Source organism: Phoenix dactylifera, chromosome 9, assembly GCF_051530095.1.
Source record: "Phoenix dactylifera cultivar Ajwa chromosome 9, Ajwa_hap1_PhDact_Kaust_v1.1, whole genome shotgun sequence".
In the NCBI taxonomy this organism is placed as follows: Eukaryota; Viridiplantae; Streptophyta; class Magnoliopsida; order Arecales; family Arecaceae; genus Phoenix; species Phoenix dactylifera.
This window is the reverse complement of record NC_143198.1, coordinates 2,183,322-2,203,857: the sequence shown is the minus strand read 5'-3', so window position 1 is coordinate 2,203,857 and position 20,536 is coordinate 2,183,322. Positions and strand designations below refer to the sequence as shown.

At 40.2% G+C, this 20,536-nt stretch overlaps 1 protein-coding gene and 1 long non-coding RNA gene across 2 annotated transcripts; one reads left to right on the top strand and one right to left on the bottom strand.

The window, feature by feature from the left end:
- Nucleotides 1–80: 80 nt before the first annotated feature.
- LOC149752773 (uncharacterized) lies at nucleotides 81–3,334 on the bottom strand. The gene is made up of 2 exons (XM_089925380.1): nucleotides 2,471–3,334; nucleotides 81–155 (listed from the first exon to the last, which is right to left on the bottom strand). Exons 1-2 carry the CDS (start codon nucleotides 3,332–3,334, stop codon nucleotides 81–83), a joined length of 939 nt encoding a protein of 312 aa, XP_089781506.1.
- A 2,670-nt stretch (nucleotides 3,335–6,004) lies between these two features.
- LOC103704510 (uncharacterized) lies at nucleotides 6,005–8,737 on the top strand. Its single transcript, XR_016396355.1, has 2 exons — nucleotides 6,005–6,676; nucleotides 8,502–8,737. It is a non-coding gene; the product is annotated as an uncharacterized LOC103704510 (long non-coding RNA).
- The last annotated feature ends 11,799 nt before the right edge of the window (nucleotides 8,738–20,536 follow it).

Below are 20,536 nucleotides of genomic sequence, written 5' to 3'. Positions count from 1 at the left end.
TAGTACTTGATGTATCACCAAGATATAGGCTCCCAAGAGATGAATATTCTTATAGCATTTTAGAATATGGAGCCCTTTGCTCATGACTGGTTGCAAGAATCCGAGTCCAGTAATTTCTTGGAAGCTTGATTTATCATGTTTGACAGCAATTGTATCTGGAACATGAAGAAAAGGGGGAAAAAAGCCTGAAAGGGTAAAATAACAAAAGAAGCTGGTTTGTGGCGACCAGCCCTGAAATTAGGTTGTGCTAGTACGTGGTCAGGATCAATTTTCAAGTCATAAGTCTCGTGAACCAATTCCATTTATCAACAGGATTAGGATGGGTTCTGGAGAACCTATGCTTGTAAATGGCCAGTGAAATGGATATCAGCTCTGAAAATCAGAGAAATTTGTTAATTTGTTTGCTCAAGATTTTTGCCGGATTTATGATTAGCCTTATAATCTCACAGAACTAAGATTGCATAGCTGATGTGTGGCTTTTATTGTTGTCACTTCGATCAGAAAGTTCGCATGAAAAATTTTAAATTCGCGTTCAGCAAATTGTACGTGCTTTTTCTGGGCTTATAAGAAAATGATCTTCCATTGAAGTAATTGAACGCAAAACTCAGAAGTATAGCGGTGCATCATGTCACATGTAGCGAGAACTCATCGTTCCCGATGTTTATTCATATGCAAGCAATGACTTTCTCCTTCCCAGCTTTGCTATTTAATAAATAATTAACCATGCATCCTTTTGGGCACCTGTAATTTATTTGCCCTCAGCATATTGCATACCTCACATAAAGCTGATATCTGCTTTCCCCAGCCAGTATGGATTTGTGCCAGGAGAGACGTATCACCTCTATTAGGTGCACCGTATTTGGCTTACCGCGGCATCAGTTGTAGGCTCATGCTGATGCACCGGACGTCACCCAGTATCTGGGCCAATGCCCCCCATACTCTGTAATTTTTAGTTGGACCAGGTCCAACATTGAGTTGGTGGACCAGCCCAACCATGAAGCAACGTACACGGAAGCGCACATATTGCGCTCTTTTCTAGTTTGCACTCTTTTATACCTCTATTTTTTTATTTTTCTCTCTCCAGACGAATATAGTTTATAGGAATGATGGATGGTTCAAGCTTGGAATTCGCGCAAGCAAGTTTACTTTAGTTCTTCGATTAGATTATGAATTTATAGTTAATGATTTTCAGAATATTAAAGATTATGAGTTTGGTTTCATATTTGGATTTAGACACTCTAATCAGTATTGGTTGTATTTATTGGATAATAAAATTGATTTTCTATTTATTTTATTGTATTTGAGATGGATTTGAAGCTAATGTAATGTTGGCTTCGTGTTATCATGGGATGGTGTGCGTGTTGCTCTACAGTTAAGACTAGTGGAGACTAGTCCACTAGCTGAGCGGTGGATATAGTCCAACTAATAATCACTCCAATGCAAGGGGGTAAAACTCCTGCTATACTTCTAAACATGGATTCAATCCCATGCTCACTTAATTTTAACAAAACTTTCTCCTTTGCTCTTTTTTCTATATATATATATATATATATAAAAGAGTAGCCTTACTTGAATTCATTCTATTAAATTAATAAATGAAAAAATATACTTGCTGTATTTCTCCTCCACAACATTGGAAATAGAGCAATTACAGAAATACACTCTTGTGGTAAGTTGCGCAACTCTCAACCATTGCAATCTTGAACTCACTTTTTTTTTTTTTTTTGCTAATACGGGTGGATCATACCTGTCGGGTACGGATACACCCAATAAAGTCAGAAAATAGGATACCTCGGAGTGCCAAAGGCAACTCCCCATCTCCAGTCCACAATGTGTCTCCGGAGTGGCGAGCTACAAATGCAGCCACCCAATCCGCAGCCCCATTGGCTTCACGGTAGATATGCTTGGCCTGAAAGGCCCCTCCATCCCTCGCCATAGTCCATATATCACGAAGCAAAGGGTGGTCACTACCGTCACCCTTAGGACCCTCTCGGATCCAACTGATAACGGTGGCAGAATCACCCTCTAGGGTGATAGACCTAGCCTGTAACACGCATCGGGCATGTCGAAGGCCAGCCCAGGCAGCGCTCAGCTCCGCGCTCGGAACCGAGGTATCAAATAAGTGACTGCCACCAGCGGCTACAACCCTAGCGAAAGGGTCCCGAATGACGAAACCCGCACCTCCCCTCGTGCCACCATCCAGGACTGACCCGTCAAAGTTGACCTTGAGGAAACTCGGGGGTGGGGGCTCCCAGGTGAAAAACACCGTGTAAGATACTGCCGAAGCATGGTGGGGGCCCCAGATGTCCCGAGCTGTCAAGGTCCCTCCAGTGGTGGAGGCATGACACATCTCTGCCGCCTGACTGCGGGCACTCTCGACCACAAATCTCGGCGACATACATCGTTCACTGAATATACGAGCGTTCCTGGCCAACCAGATCTGGTAGGCAGTGCAGCTCACTCGAGTCACCTCCTGACGAAGCGCCGGGGACTCCGAGGCCTGGCGCATGGCCTGTAAGAACTGGTCCCTACAGATCCATACCGGCTGCGAGACCCCTGCCAAACGCCAAGTGTCCCTCGCCCTAGAGCACCGAAACAAGACATGGTCGACCGTCTCGGCCACTCCGCAAACCCCACAGTCCAGGGGGATCCTCAAGCCTCGTCCACCAAGTACTGCTCTCGTTGGAAGACGGTCCCAGACCACCTTCCAGAGGAACAGCGCAACCCTCGGGAGGAGGCCCAATCGCCAGATCCAGGCACAATCAGGACCAGGTTCGTACTCCCGCCTAAGAATACGAGAAAGGACGCTCATCCTGACTCTGGGACTGGTCGAGGAACTCCACACTCGTACATCTGGTCCACCGCTCTGTGGCAGAGGGAGGGAGCGAACCCGCTCCGCCAGATGCTCCCCGAAGAAGCGGGCTAATCGAATCTCGTCCCATCCAGCCTCCCCGGGAGTCATAAGATCACAGACCTGTAAACCCTCCCCTGCCTCAACACTAACAGTAGTCGGCCAGCGGCACAGGGGGAGGCCATCAACCCATGAGTCCCTGGACACATCGATGCTGCGGCCATCGCCTATCAGCCATCGAGTGTGGTCCGACACCATGGGCACATATCTCGCAATCTCACGCCATAAAAAGGAACATCCCCGCCCTCCTCGAACCCCGCCCTCCTGGCCTATCCCCCCATAGCGGGCGGTCATGATCCGGCTCCAGAAACCCTGCGGCTCCAGGATGAAGCGGGAAGCATGCCGGGCGAGGAGCAGCTCTCGTCTCTCCCGGAGAGACAACACCCCAAGGCCACCCTCCCTAAGAGGGAAATACTCTCCCATGCCACCAGGTGCACCCCACGGCCCCCATCAAGCGAGCCCCATAAGAAGCCCCGAATCAGTCGCTCAATCTTTAGGAGGACGGATCTTGGCACCACCGTGCTGGTCATGAGATAGATAGGCATAGAGCCCAAAACAGATCTGATCAGCAAAACTCTACCCATCATGGATAGAGACGCTGCTCGCCAGCCCTCTAGCCTACTCTGGACCCGTAGCACCATCCCGGAGCACTCAGATACACGCAGTCTCCTACCTGTGATCGGAACACCCAGGTATGCCCAAGTCCCGTCCTGCTCAGGCATCTCCAGAATCCTCCGAATCTCACGTCGAACCCCGGGTGGCGAACTCGGGCTAAAGGAGATAGAGAATTTCTGGGCATTCACTCTCTGACCAGATGCATGGCAATAGGCGGCCAAAGCCCGCCTAATAGCCATGGCATCTGCTACGCGGGCACGCGTCAGGAGTAGGCAGTCATCGGCAAAAAGTAAATGGGATATCGGCTGGGCCCCTAGAGCTGGGACGTAAGCCTCCAACTCTCCGGCGGCACATGCAGCCCGCAGCAATCGAGACAAAACATCAGAACAAATGATGAATAGGTACGGGGATAGCGGGCATCCCTGCCGAAGCCCCATAGTAGAACTAAAGAATGGGGACGGAGAACCGTTGATCAAGATAGAGAACCGCGGACTCCGGACACACCCCATGACCCAACCAATCCAGGTCTCATGGAAACCCAGACTCTCCAAAGCTCGCCTAAGAAAACTCCACCTGATTCTATCATAAGCTCGTTCCATATCCAGCTTGATAGCCATCAGGCTTCGACGCTTCGGGGCCCGTCGAAGATCCCACATCATCTCTTGGGCCACCATAACGTTATCGAAAATGCTCCTACCTCCAACAAAAGCACCTTGCTCTTGACAAATAATGCCGGAGAGAAAAGGCTTCATACGATCCATCAGTATTCTTGCCACCACTTTGTATAAAGTAGTACACAAACTGATCGGTCTAAAATGGCTCGGCTCGGACGCATCCGTTCGCTTAGGTATAAGCGTGACAAAAGTGGCCTTCCAGTCATCAGGCATACCTGATCGACTAAAGAAACACAGGACCGCTTCTACCACTGCGAACCGAACGATACTCCAATATCTCCGGAAAAAGAAAGGAGGGAAGCCATCTGGGCCCGGAGCCCTGTCCTCGCCCAATGCCCAGACAGCCTCTCGCACCTCCCCCTCCGTCACTGGTCGAACCAATAGTGCATTCGCAGCCACCCCGATTTGGGATTCAGCTCTCGCAGCCCAAGCCATCTTGAACTCACTATTGGCAGGTAAAAAGTAATATTATATGTAAATATGAGAACTTTCACAGCAGGCGGCGGCATTGAGTTGAATTAACTCAAAACAAGTAGAACTTGATGCTAAAACATTTTATAAATATCTTTGATATAAGAAACATTTCAAAAATAATGTCTTTGTCTAAATAATGTGCGTGTGCAAATTACTTGCTCATGTGCTACTAGGAGGCTGCTAATTTCATGTATATAAACCCGATGCCTCAGAAAATTTCAAATAGCACTCTCCTTGCATGTATATATCTAGAGACTTGGATGCACTCTCCTCCTCCTTTCTTTCTTTCTTTCTTCTTCTTCTTCTTCTTCTTCTTCTTTTTTTTTTTTTTTTGCTTAGACGGGTTCTTCATGCCGTGCGTGTACGAATACATCCAATAAAATCAAAATACACTAGCTCGTGGAGTGTTAATGGCAGCTGCTCCTCTTCTGACCAAAAGATGTATCATGAGTGGTCAACCGCGTAGGCAGCCACCCAATCGGCCGTTCCATTGGCTTCTTTGAATACATGCTTGGCCTGAAAGGCCTCCCTATCCCTCATCATCATGCCTATGTCCCGAATCAGGGGGTGGTCCGTGCTCTCCTTGACCAGTCTGCAAATGAGCCTCTCCATGTAAAATATATTGAAAATGCATGGTAGGACACTTCTAACATGTTATCTCTATCTTCTGTATGATTGTGTAGAATATAGGCTTGCAGGTGTTAGACCACTTCACTACTAGTATCCAACCTTGAGAGGTGAGCGGACATAGGATGGTAGATGGAGATTAGTTCCTCCTAATCTCAAAAAAGATTATATCTATAAAAAATATGCTATGTCACATAGTACGAGAGGATATGCATAACTTGTAAGCAAAACTTTAATATCGGGATCGATAATGATGATACATAGAACAGTAGTACATAAAATAAAAGCATACCAATTAATTGCTAAATTATATTGCCGATATTAAATTCTTCCATAAGAAACGACTAACCCATTCTCTTCTGTATTTGAAAATTTTCAATTATTATGAGAAGAGATATCATAACCCAATATATATAGGCTTGTTTCTACGGGAGCCGTCCGTCCGTCATGGAACTTTGATTGTATTGTATTTCTAATTATATACTAAGCTTAAATTATTGCATGAGCCAACTTTTGGTTTATGAGCCTGTATAAAAAAACCATGTTTTCAATAAGAATGGTATAATTTACTATATTCTTATAATTGAATTCTACCATTTAGGTTTTATAAAATATGGAAACTTGCGAGATGATATAAAATCTAACATAACTTTCAGAATCAACATACATGTATAGATTGTTCAGGATACTGAGATATTATGGCAGCATTGTGTGGATCAATTTTTTTTTCCTTTTGTATAGACAATTGGCTACAAGTATTTTCTTTTTCTTTTCTTTTTTTAATCCTGCTAAAACACTAATGTCTCCAATTATTCGTTTCTTTTTATAGTACTACTAATCGCCCTCATTTAAATCTAACATAACTTTCTATTAAGTATTTTTTTTCTTTCATAACGCCATTAAGATACCAAAAAGAATCTTGCCGCTCTCTTTCCGCTCTTACCCCTACCACTATCCATTTATTTCGCTCCCAAACGCCCCGATGCAGCCGCATTATGCCGTCCAAATGCAAGGGTATATTTGGAAATCAGATCCTCGTAAAATCCATCCTCCCTTCAAGCGCAAACCGATCGGTTTATATATCCCCTCCAGAACTCCGCAGTAAGATCAGAATTCCAGAGAGAGAAGGATTCGGAGTTTGGGTGCATCGGATCGACGGTGGAGGATGCTGAATGTGTTCGATCGGACGGTGGCGAAGAGCCCCGAGGGGCTGCGGAACATGGAGTCGGGGCCGGGGGAGAATGGCCGGCGTCGGCGAAGTGGCCTCCCTGGCGGACCACTTCGTAGCCACTCGCGACGGGGCGGTGACCATAAGACTCGGCTCTTCCGGTTCCATGGCGTAAATGGTGGAGAAGCAGAACCCCCTCCTCCCCAGGTAATTATTAAAAAGAAAAGAAATATATAGACAGAGATCGAGAGAGAGATATAAAGGAGGGACCTTTCTTAAGGCTTAATCTTGGAAATGATCAAAGATCAAATTTTTCTTATTTTTCTACCATGAAATAATTATGAATGAATGTCTTCATGTCAGCTATGTCAGTTTCTTGAGTACACTGAAAGTTGAAAGCAAAATCTAGAATTTTTTTATATATAATTTTTAGTATTTGCGATTTTTTTTGGGGTAACGTTTGTGTAATTAGTTTTTGTTATTCTTGATCAAGGAGTGTTGTTTTCAGCCTCTCTCCATCTGAACTATTTTTTGCTTTAAAATTCTATAATTCTGTCGATTTTATGAACTAATTGTGTGACGCTACTTTTTGTAAACATTGGTTGTGGACTGGATAAAAAACGACGTTGATCGTCTGTTATGAGTGGTTCGTAGACATTGCTAATTACCATGCGATCGCTTTACATAGGATTCAAGTTATGAAGAGCTATTTTTAATCTCTTGATTGCATACGAAAAGCACGTAGGATGAAACTTTTTTCATTTAAACTTAAATATTATCTGCATCATCCCTCTTTATGTTGAAACATTATCTTAATATTATTTATTTATCTTATTTTGGCTATATATTAATAACGTAGGTTACTCTGAAATTTGACTCGAAGTTGCCACAGTTCTTCTCATAATTAGATGGCAGATTTGCATCCATTGTATAAGTTGTTGTGTCAGGTATCTGGTTATGTTCTTGATCAGTATATTTATGTCTAAATGAAGTATTTAAGAAAGATGGCATCCAATTCAAACATAAAATAACAAAACATAGCAAATTTAAGGTTGGTAGGTGGATCATCTATGGATGGAGTACCAAATTTTGCACATCATTCGAAGGAGATTAATTGGCTTGAAGCTTGTGGCATGTTATTTCCACCAAGAATACTTGGTTTGAAACTATTGATTGTCCCATACAAGGTATTTAACTTGAATTGACCATTTCACACCAAGGCCAGCTTGGTAGCCCAGTAATTTTAAACTTTACGAATTAAATTTTCAATACCTCCTCCTTTAGAATTAAGCTTTCATCCCTAAAACTGAGAACTTTTCATGATAATTAGCTTCTCAATATTATCTATACTTTAGCTGAGGAGTTTTACCCCATTAATTCATTAGGTGACACTAGCAAGGCAAACCGTTCTTTATTGTACTGGTTAAATATTAAGCCTTGCTATCCTGCACATCTATTGAGTTTCCTAGTTTTGATGTTCTGCTTTTTACCACCTAACAAATGGCAGGCAATATGTTTTAAGTGTTGACCTAGTAGATACATATGGCAGTGGAAGACTCATCATTGCGATTTTTTGTTATTGTTTACCTAACCAGTTGCTAGTTGTTCTGTCTTGCACCATCAAGTGAAGCAGGTATGATTTCTTGATATTTTCCTTGTACAGGTCTTTAATTAATCCAAGTTGTTTGTTGCTTGAGTTCACAACCTATGACCATCTAAGTCAAACATCTTATGGTTTTTTGCCTGATGCTCAAATTTAGTATTTTGAATATGATCAAGATTATGGATTATCAGTTATGAGCTGAGTATCGGAATTCATTCCTCTAGGGTAGTCTTGGAATCTGATATTGCTTATTTTTAGTGTTATGCTGATCTGCATTATGAGCATTATCAAGGGTGGTATGAAAATTCATAACTTTTATGGATGTCTAACACTATATAATTGTTGAGAATTGAGTTATTAATCTTGGAAAAACTGAACTTGCTTGGCTAATGCTTAGTATGATGGCTTTTCTTCTTGTGTCGTTTCTAGGGGTATTGAGAATAAGAGGCAGTTCTTATCATGCAAGGGGTGCACTGCACTCAAGTACAGAAGTCTATTTCTCTGTAAAATTCATATAGCTGTTTTCCATTTCTGAAGATACATGTACATTACTACAAACAAATGTCCACCATTATATGTTGTTAGTGAATGATGGATACAAAGGACAAATAAGTAGTAAACCTTGTACCAACAGTTGGTGAATGGGGATTGTCATGTTCTTTTTATTCTTATTATGTCTCATTATTATTTTGCTTTCCCTCAACTGGAATCAATAGCCAATTTGATGTTTAAAATTCATGTTTTCCTCCTTTTTTTTATTAAAAAAAACCTTTTTTAATCTCTGTTTCACTCATTTTAACTTTGTCAGTGATCCTCAGAGGCAATGTCCACATCCTTCGTAATTTTTTTGCTTCACTTGGTTCTCACCTATTAACATTATTAGCAATGTTATGGTAGCATTCCCTTTTACTGGGGAACTGATTCAGGAGACCATGTTGTTCTTTTTGAGGATGTGGATATCATAAAAAATATCTGTGGAAAATCATTTGCACCATTCCCAGAAGGTATAATACAGAAAACAGTTATAGATAATAAAGCTATCAAGTCCCATAGTGAGCTTTGTTTCCTATTCCATATATGGCCTTAGTAATTTTGTGATGTTTCAACCAGTTGCTTCTTCACGACCTCAAGGGGATTGCAGAGTTTTGCACATCTTTTGAGTGAGGTGAAGTTCATGCCAAGCATGGTACGCTATGCTGGCCCGAACCGGAAAATATATATGGCGTACCATACCATTTCGGTACTGACACTCGGTACGGATGGCATACCGAGTACCAGTTCGGTACCGACACTCGGTATAGGTGGCATACATACACTCGGTATGCCAAAAAGTTCCATACTGTACCGTATCGATACTGTGCTAGTATGGCACCGATACGAGGTCCAGTACCGAGATGACGAACCTTGATGCCAAGGGTTGACAGCTAAGGGCAGGTGTGCGGGGCTACATATGAGATTGATGCTGAAACTAAGAAGGAATCAGGCATGCCAAGGGTTGACAGTGCTGCAAGCTGGTCTTCTCACTACTAATCTACTGAGTACCATCTACTAGGCTTTTCTTGCTTTTGCCTTTGGTAATAGTTTACCTATGCTTTGACTTTCTGGTCCTTTATGGAATGTTTTATGAATAAATGGGGAACTTTATTGCACAAAGAGTTGAGCTTTATGTGAGTCCACTCTATCATTGGGACCACCTATAATTGTTCCATATCCATGCAGGAAGTGAAACTCAATGTTTATTAAAGATTCTTGCAACCATGCGTTATAGTTTGTAGTGCTACTAATTGAATAATGCAGATGCCTTCATTTATCATATCCTCAGAGGTACCTTAGATGTACCCTAAGAAAAGAAGTTTTTTGGGTTGTTGAATATGATCTTCGGAAACAGATTGTCTAGCTTAATTTTATTTTATAGATTGCGTCCTGTAAACCATAATAAAGTTTGGAAGGTGTTAAAGCAAGACTTGAGCAGTATAAAGTAGCTTCGGTTGTATGTGTTGTTTTGGTGGAAGAGGGGTGTCAAGCTGATGCTCACATCAATGCTTATGTCTGTAATGAGGATGCCTGCTGGTGGATGCATGATGGGAATCAAGGAAATGGAATTATCATCCAACTAGTGTTTTACCAACCTAAGTGACATTTTGCAGCTTGATGTCTGCAACTTATAGTATTTTGATATCTATTGACTTTAATTGCTAATTTTATAAAATATTTGATGTCTTATTGACTTTTAATTGCTAATTTTATATAATTTTGATGTCTGCAGTGGCATTGTTTCTTGTTTTCTCTCACTTTGTTGATTTGTTGATGTGCTTCCTGCTTTGTATAATCTAATGTCTACTGGGTACCAACCACAAGTAGGGTGGCAATGGAGGCTAACAGCCTGCTGATCCACTCAACTTCCAGAAAAAAATTAGATCCAATATGGATATCACTCTGGAGACCTGATACATGAGTTCAATTATAACAGTTTTTTTGTTAAATAATTTGCAAATGCTTGTCCATTATGTATTCATACAAAAATCATATATGTCATCACCCGATGTTTGATTCAAATGTTATGAATATCATATACTAGGTTAAACTCAGTTAGACTCATAAACATGCAAATGATATTACAATTATGAATATTCTAGTCATTTATGTATTCAATTGCTCCATAATCATAGGTTGTTTTAATGAAGAAAGGAAAAATTCTGAGAGAAATAACATTACAAATAATAATTTTTGAAATACATTCCTGAGACCTTGAATTCCAATTGACTCCATGTGAATGCTGAATTCAACAAGATTCAAATTCAGACATGATTTTTTCTGAGAGAAATAACATTACAAATAATAATTTTTGAAATACATTCCTGAGACCTTGAATTTCAACTGACTCTATGTGAATGCTAAATTCAGCAAGATCCAAATTCAGACATGACTAGCTTATCCGGATTGAGTGCACTTTTCCAAATTTTCACACAAAACCCTAAAGCTGTATTTTATAAAATGAGCAAAAGTTGAAAATGATTAATATAGTTGAAGTATGAAAAAAAAAAAGAAATGTAAAAGAATGATGCTTTTTTGTGTGAAAGGGCTATCAATATGTCAATTAAAACAAGTACTTTAGTCAGTGGCATGGTTGTTGCAGTTTAAGTGGTATAATTATACAAAGTTTGTAGGTAGTCTTGCAAGTGTTAACTGAGGCCATGGGGCTAAAGATGTCAAGTGGAGCTCTCTTATGCTAGCCCAATATAACTCAATCACAATAATATTTTGAACTGCATTTTGCGGTACCAAAGTTAAATAACTCTACTGTGCATTTAACTGCAGCCTCTCTCACCCTGTTTTCCAGACCTTGGCATTAAGATAACTAAGTCTTTATTTATATTCTGTTACAAGTTCAAACGACCTACAACATTATTAGAAGTGATTGTGGATATATAGGCCCAGCCCGGCCCTGCCCAGGCCAATCTGAAGACGGACCAGAACCTTATCATCGCCAAAAGAGATGCAGGTGGAGTGGGGCGCAAACCTTTTCCTTTTTCTAATCTCCCACACTTGTAAGAAGCAGCCTTAATTTGTAATGTTTCATGGGCTGCATGAGTTCACATTCAAAGAATCTTGTCTCCTTCAAAACATGTATATGAGCGATTAAGGTTTGGAATATGAAACTGCATTGTAAGAAGGGAAATGTATTTAGTATCAGAATATATGATGACAGCAAAACAGTCCAGGAATCAGAGCACAGCGAACGCAGAGCCAGGCACTAGTGTTCATGAGAGGGATGCTTCCTTAGATAGGTCTTTGGCTGGGACCAGAGCAAGCAAAGCTCTTTATAACAACTTGCTTCTCTCTATTGCTACTTCCAACTCACAATGATAACAGATAGAGGGTAATGCTTTCTAGGCAAGAACCAGAAGTCTAGGAAGAGTGATCCATCTTCTAATCATCCAACTGACAGGATTTATCTCTGTCCACTGCTTGACCAGTTACTTCGAGATCCACAGCTGCTATATTCTTGATGTTGGCAATGCACTGCAGTCCATTGTGACCGCTTTCTTATCTACATATCATGCTCCATTCACCTGATGCAGCAACTCAAAGAACCCAGTCTTCTACTCAGACAGTACTGCTTGTTATGAACTCTACTGATGGTGCTTTACCATCTGCCTGTTTATTAAGCTTTTGCACCCACTTATTTTAATTCTCAGTATAATCTATAACTAAAACATATTTCAACAATCACCATGAATTAATATATATTTCATTAATAAGTTCCCTCAAGAAAAAGAGTTATCAGTCAGGCTGCATGTACATTTGTCTTGCATAGATGTTTGCTTGTTTCAGTTTATCCTACCTATCTATACAATACTGTTAATACAATATATTGCTAAGATAGAGATTAATATTCATACAAATATTGTTTTGCCTGAATTTTTTGCCTTTCAAGTTTCAACTAACGCAGTCTTGTTGCATGCTGTGGTGCCTTTACCTACACCTTAGTGTGCAAGAATGGACTAATTCTGAAATGCTGCGATCAAATACTTATTCATGAATAGGAAAAAATCAACCAATCTGCAGGCTGCGCAAATCATATATAGTTCTTATAAACAGAAATTTGCTTCTTGAGACTATTCAGTTTGATAATAGTGGTAGCATTCATTCATGCATCACATTCGATTTTATGGCGGCATGTGAAAGCCATACAGTGTGATAAAGGCCCCTATGGCTGCTCTGATGTAATCGAACGCCGTTCATGTGCTGATGGTCCCACTGCGTTCTGTCCGATGGCTATGTGGACGATCCATGAAAATTTAAATAAGCGAAGAGATAATATTTATAGCAATCTCTGCTGATGATACAAGGGATATTTAAAGGTCTGTTTCAGTTGCACAGGCTGTGTTCTTTGTTGGTCGGGGAGTATCATTGAATGGGGGAGATGAGGGCATGCAGGACCACATTCTATGAAACAGTAGCTGCAGGGAAAGAGAAGGCCATCAATGGACCACTCACCCAGAGTTTCTGATTCTAGGGTTATTTAAGAGTTTTATTGGGGCAACATGGGGAGTGGCTTCACTGTCTGCAAGCCTTGCATGGAACTTGTAAAACTGGCATCACCTTGGAATTGGTTCCCAACTGAATTGGCAAGGACAGTGATGGATGAACTGTGAGTTCTTGTGGAGATGGGTACATGAGCATCTTTCCAATTTGTTTCATACTAACCTGCTACTATCATATATATTGCACATGTACAACTGGGACCACTGCATCATGATACAGTTCATCGATCGATCTGACCGCAATGTTGCGATTAATGACTGGAAGACAGCTTGGAAAGCACATTGCATGTCCTATTGACCGCAAAATCTAGTTTTGATCCATTTGATAGCAAACATTGTGCATGGTACTTTGATTCCCTGTCCATTTCATGGGTTGCCACAAATATCCTGTTCTAGTACAAAGACACAGTACAAAGACACAATACCAGGTTTGTACTAGCTTTCTCCAAGTGGTCCAAGTGGAAGATAGCAGAGGATCAGAACTCCCATCTCTAACTCAACCGGATTGGACTGACTGTGCGGCTTTATTTACGCAGGTGGAAGTAAAGAGATATGGATGACAAAATTGGAATACTTAGTCATTTCTAGCCATGTTCTTCTATCAATAGAGATTCCTTCTTTAGCGAAAAGAGTTGGGAGCCATGGTGGTGGATCTTGATGTTATGTTGAGGTGGTTGTGTTCCTAATATACATATGAATACACACACACATATGTATGTATGTATGTGTATAAGTATATATATATACATATATGTATATGTGCGTGTCTATATATCTATATATATATATATATATATATGTATATATCTATATATATATATATGTATATATATATATATATGTATATATATATATATGTATATATATATATATATGTATATATATATATGTATATGTATATATATATATATGTATATATATGTATGTATGCATGTATGTATGTATGTATGTATATATATATATGTATATCTATATATATATATATGTATATTGTTACATGATGGGACCTGACCTTTGGGGAGAATGATAGCAGGAGTGGCTTTTTTTTTGTTGACGGTTATTCATACAATGCTTGTACGAATATACCCAATAAAATCAAAAAACACAAGCTCACGAAGTGCCTGTAGTAGCTCCCCTTCTTCTGACCACAGGTTGTATCCTGAGTGGTGGGCCACATAGGCAGCCACCCAATCAGCCACCCTATTGGCTTCTCTGAATACATGCTTGGCCTCGAAGGCCACCCCATCCGTCATCATCATCCCTATGTCCCGGATCAGGGGGTGGTCTGTGTTCTCTCCACTCGACCCTCCCGAATCAACCCAATGACCGTGGCCAAATCATCCTTCAGGATGATCGAATTGCCCTGCAACACCTGCCGCGCATATCGAAGACCTGCCCAGGCAGCTCGCAACTCCGTCCCTGGAACCAACATATCAAACAACTGGTAGCCGCCTGCTGCCACCACCCTAGAGTGCGGGCCTGTATAACAAAGCCCGCACCGCCCTGCGTACCTCCATTCAGCACCGACCCGTCAAAATTGACCCTGAGAAAGCTGGGGGTGGGGGCTCCAAGGTGAAAAACACTATCTGAGGAGTTGCCTGAGCAGAGAGGGAACTTCAGATGTCCCGAGCTGTCAAAGGTCTATCTGAAGAGAATGTGGGTCTGAACTCTATCGTGACTCCGCAACAAATCTCGATGACACCTTATGCTCGCCGAAAGTACGAGCATTCCTTGCCAGCCAGATCTGATGCACTATTCAAGTCGCTCTGATGGCCTTCTAACATGTCCGCGAACTGGCTTTTGATTAGGTACAACTGCAGCAGGAGCATCTTTATGATAAAGTGTTATATCTCGCCCTAGACTAGACTTGCCCTCAATGCTTGCGTTTAGGGCCTATAGGCTTCTCTATATAGAAGAAAGGCATGAAGTCCAACATGAAATACAAATCTTTGGTTAAAGATCCTTCAGAAATTAATATTCACTATATTTAGTTTTATTTTTTTGAAATGCTTGTGGTATATTTCCCATGCGTAAACTTGCTCGGTCCATCAATTCTCCTATTAGTGTAACTTCTTTTTTCACTGTGATTGCTGTTTACTGACTGTTAGGATATTGAAAACATCGGGTTGAAGAATGGCAGATGATATCCCCCCTCGAGCATAAACTTTGTTGAACATATTTACTTAGCAATAATGGAAAAATGATCCTCGCGGAAGTCTATTAAAATCTGAAGTGGGAGTTAAATCACTCAAATTACTCGGCAATGAAGAAATGGATTGAGGGATAGTGCCCATCTTTGTTCTCACATACTGTTAGTACAGTTCTTGTCAGCTTCTTTGAATACTGTGAACCATTTCTGAGGAATGACTGCATATTCTTTGAGAGTGTTCGATGGCCAGTTAGCTCTATTATTCATGTCTCCCCAGTAATAGCAGTATGGGAACCCTACAAGTTGTGATAGGGGTATTCGCTTCCAAGTTCCAGCTCAGATGAATGAAATGCACAACTGAAGGCATCATTTGGTGGGCGTGCAGACTTAGATGGAATGCGGTATCACCAAATGAACCATTTGAGAATTTGGTCCCCTAAAGGTCCTCTCTATGTTCTGAAGCAGCCCATGCTTGCTCGTGATCTCACCATATGCATGTATATGTGTGAACGACATGACTGAAAGTTTTTGAAGTTGAAATGCTAAGGGAATGATGCAAAGTAGTCCGGCATTGGTGGCGGAAAATTGGAGCCTGACATTTTCGAGAGGGATAAGTTTTGTTATAGTGTTGTGGCCACCTCTTTTTGAAGGGTACAAGGCATCTTTGCTTCCTACGAAAAATCCCATGCCGGATGATACCTGCAAACTAATGCCATGCTTCCTGCGCGTGGATTACTTTAACCCATTTGTCCTTTGTACTTTCTTTTCTTAATTTTGGGGTGAAGATTGCCAGGGAAAGAAGATCTTAATACAAAAGGGAGAGCAATAAGCAATCTTGTGCAGGAGGCATGCTGGCTCATGAGAGAAATTTTCCACCCATTCACTATCCATCTCAGTGGATATAATAAGTTAGCATTCCGTATTGCACAGACATATGCTTTTCTAGGAGCCTTTTGGGGAAAAAAAGAAAGAAAGAAACCTTAGAAGCATATCTATTATATGTTTTGAGAAAAAAATTATATATATTAGTGACTTATTTCTTTAGTTTACAAAAATTCAGTCTTTGGGTAGTTTACAAATCATTCAAGGGACTGATCACCATTTCACAAAAAAAATGTAGACGAGGATGACACTGTTACTTTCAACCGTGATGCATCACCTATTTACATTGTACGTACTGGTCTTGGAACATCATCATTCCCACAGCCAGGCTCGCAAAGATCCTTCACAGTAATATTCACAGAACATAGATTTTATTCCACTTTCCGTCCAGAAAAATTATTGTTAACAATTCCCTCATCACCTCTAGTTTCGTTCACCCTTTTGTCATTTCATTGGGTATGCTCCATGGTCTAATTGTGTCGCCTTGTCTTTAATTTGGGTTTGTATCTTCTTTCACACCAGCACCACTGGTCCCCTACTAGCTCATTGCATGCCACAAGCTTGCCTCGAGAGTGCAATATAGATTAGTGTGCTATTTTTTACATTTCAATATGATAAGTTTTTCTCACCTGAAAATGACAATAACGACGATGACGACAACAACAGCGATAATAAAAGTTAGACACATTTGCAGGGATTTGAGTTTTTTACTTTTTTGCATAATATCTAGAATTTGAATTTTGGACCTTCCAAATAGATAATCCCTGTAGGAGTGAGATGCCAGCCAACTATGCTAATAAGTGTTAATAAATGTGAATTTTTCTTTATTTCTAATTTCTTGAGTCAAAATGGCAATTTCTGTACTCCCTCTATAATCCATATCAAGTACAAATACATAACATTCAAGTACATGGATTATCATGTTCATTCTGGCCGTGTCTAATATATGACCCACATCTATATAAGTTAAGAAGGGCAGACACATCCATTCTTTTATTAAAAAGTGTCGGACCATATTTTGTAGTCTATGCTTTCGCTGTTTAGTCTCTTCAATTCCTTAGGACCAATTCCTTTCAGCAAAGATAGCAGATTATTTCATTTCCAAATGGCAATATTAGGTTATTCAAAACGTACTCATTAATTCATGAATTTTATAGTTGCATACTTGCATATTGCATACAGATTCATGAATATCTCATAGGTAACTTACTATAGTTGTTGTTGTTCATTTTTCTAACTAAGGAATGGGGAAGTTCTGAATCTTGAGGGCTGACTATCTAAGCTATAGGTTTCAGACAAGTTTGTGGCTCTTTTTGATGGAAACATCTTTGTTGTTCTTTGCGTTCTAATATGTAGAAACTGGCATGGGCACTCATTCTGCAAGTGATAGAAAGTTGTAGCTGTGAACATGTTCTGAAAGAAATGAAGATCCCCATGATACCTCTTTTCTTTCTTTCTTTTTTGTGAGCAAGAGGTGGTTTACTACCCAAATGTTGGGAAATACCTGTCTAAATTTTATGTTCTGTTGTTGAGCAAAAAAGATAATAAGTAGTTGAAGTTATAGGAGTCAAGTTCAAGCGATTACGTTAGAGAGTAAAGAAGCTATCAAAATTTTTACATTCTTCATTTTCCCTTAAAATTTGAATTTTATTTTTCAGTCATCTAAACTTATTCTGAACTTTCCATAATATTCACTAAAATTATCCATGGTTAAGTAATATTTATGCACCAATTTGTATAATTTCACTCTATCGCCTGACAATGTTGTGAGGACTTGTGCGGATATGTGTTTAGTTCCATATCGCTTATACACTGGGTAGTTCTTAGATACTTATGCAAGGCTAATGGTAATTATTAGCAATTCTGGATTCATGTAGGTGAGTTGCAACTTGCAATCCGAATGAGATAGGTTTTTGGAGTGTTCTCGCCCTTAAGGGATTGTGACCTTTTGGCCTGACTATTGTAGCATGTGCGTCACCAAGGGTATAAGGAACATGATGACTTGATATTATACTCACCTTCCTCAGCCTTACCATAGGCATTTGTTTGGGATTCCAAAATCAATGGTAGCAACTAAACACGAGGGTTGCGTTTATTGTGGGACTTAACCCAAAAGCACCCTCTTTGCTTTGCATTGAAGTGAATCCAAATTACACGTTTCGACTAACCTTTTTAGGTGGTCCTGCATTGTCACAAATGGTATCAAAGAGGACCTGACCTATAGCCCATGTGTACTAGGGCATTGTAGTACGAGCCCATTTGGGTTGACCACGGGCTGCTTGTGATATTTATGATTGGATTTAAATAGATTTGGATCCTAAGCTGGGCAAAGATGTTAGAACTTAAACCGAAAGAATATACGAGGACCCGTGTAGCATGTATTTAGTCCCATGTCGATTATACACTCGGTAGATCTTGGATTCTTATACAGAGTTAAGAAATTTGTATAACACTTTCTAGCTGTTCTATATGGGTAAGATCGGAGATTATTATAAATGGTATCAAAGCAGACCTAACTTATGGCCTATATAGACTAGAGTACACTGTAGCACTAGTGATTAGATTTATGGTACTTATGATTGAATTTAAATAGATTTGGACTTTTATCCTTATGAGGATGTAGAGGCTTAAAAAGAAAGAGTACGTGAGAACTCGTGTCGGCTTGTATTTAGTCCTATATCAATTATATATTGGATAGATCTTGAGTGGATTTTATACTACAAATAATATAAAAACAATCTTGGCTTATGGTCCATGTGGACAGTATGAATCCATTCGGGTTGACCAGAGTTGACCATATTTATAATTAGATCTATAATACTTATGATTGGATTTGAATGGATTTTATACTTTTAATATGGCGAGGATGCCAAGGTTTAAATGGATGGAGTGTGTGAGGACCCGTACATGTATTCATTTAGTTTTTCATCGGTTATATACTAGACAGATATTGGAAACTTATATATGGACCGAATAATCCAAATAATACCTGCTAATTAACTTTTTTGGATGAAAAGCTGATTGTTATGAATATATTATTTTATTATCATTGCTCTTCCTTTGTCTTTTCTTCTTACCATTATTCGGGTGATTTTAGCAATGGCATCCCTTTATAATCTTAGTGGGTTATTGCATTTGTATCCCGTATAAAGTTGCTTTTTGTGAGAATATTATTCCTTTCATCCATCATAGGCCTTTCGAGTCTTTCACTGCTCTCTCTCTCTCTCTCTCTTGTCTCTTTCAATAACCTTTTATCTTCTTTTATAAATTCTCATGCCTTCATGTTGGCTGATCCAAATCTTTTCTCTACTTTCATCTCCACTCTATTCCATTGCCCCCATCTCCATGACCTTTTTTTTTTCCTTTTGAGTGACAACCCCATGACCGTTGTTTCTTTCAACAATTGTCTTCTTTTCTGGAGCACTGCTTATACCTACCACAAAGGTTATGATCCAAAGCCATGTTAGCAACGTGCGAACGTTGCCTTTATGCTTCATGTGGACGATGTACTTCCTTATGGACCATCGTTATCACTTGCATACAATCAGTTGTTCTCCAACTTGATATGTTTAGTTTGCCTTTTCAGATAGCTATTTAAGTATTTCAACCATTATGAATATATTGTACCAAAAAAAAAAAAACATTATGAATATATATGATATCATTTGAGCACCAACCAATTCAAATCATGTCATGGTGATCTTTCACTGTTCAAGTCATCAAATTTTTGAGATGTAATACCTTGTTCTTTTCAAGAGACCAAGTGTCACGACATTGCTTCAAAAGTTGACAGACTATGCTTATGATTCACAGTTCTCTTTCTTGCACTTATTTTATCCACTTTGTGGCATTGCGATGGCAACCACTATGCTAATGCAATCAATCTTTCACCAGCAATCAAAGCATATGAAGATCGAATATCACTTTTGCCTACATCCTTACGTAGTTCATACTAACGATATCACCTTACCATCTATGTCTTCACACCCTATGTTGTTGATCTGGATCAAATATATAACTTCAAGCAGGAGGTTGATATTGATGGATACATCTCTGCTGGTCTAGATGGGTGCCACATTTCCTCAATCTCGCAGGTACATGGACTCAGCAGCGTGCCCTTTCTTTAAGGCAAGGCGAGGACTCAGGAAAAGCTTCACGAGGAGCACTCCAACTGGATCCTTGGAAAGCATAAAATAATAGAGGCTTGGCTTGTAAAGTTATGGATCCCCTGGATGCTTCAACGGTTATATATTTGTATTAAATTAGGGTGCAAGCCTTTCCTCCTCCTCCTCCTCGATCTGATAAAAGCTTTAAGACCCAATAATCGCTATCCGAGCCCGCATGGGGGTACGGCCCCTATGACTTGCTCCAATCCTTTGTTGCTG

Excerpts from the sequence above, each read along its gene's own strand:
- LOC149752773 (XM_089925380.1), bottom strand. The coding sequence starts at position 3,334 with ATGGGAGAGTATTTCCCTCTTAGGGAGGGTGGCCTTGGGGTGTTGTCT. Across the intron at positions 156-2,470 it reads CCCCGGCGCTTCGTCAGGAG|ATACAATTGCTGTCAAACAT; the intron begins GTGACTCGAGTG and ends TTCATGTTCCAG.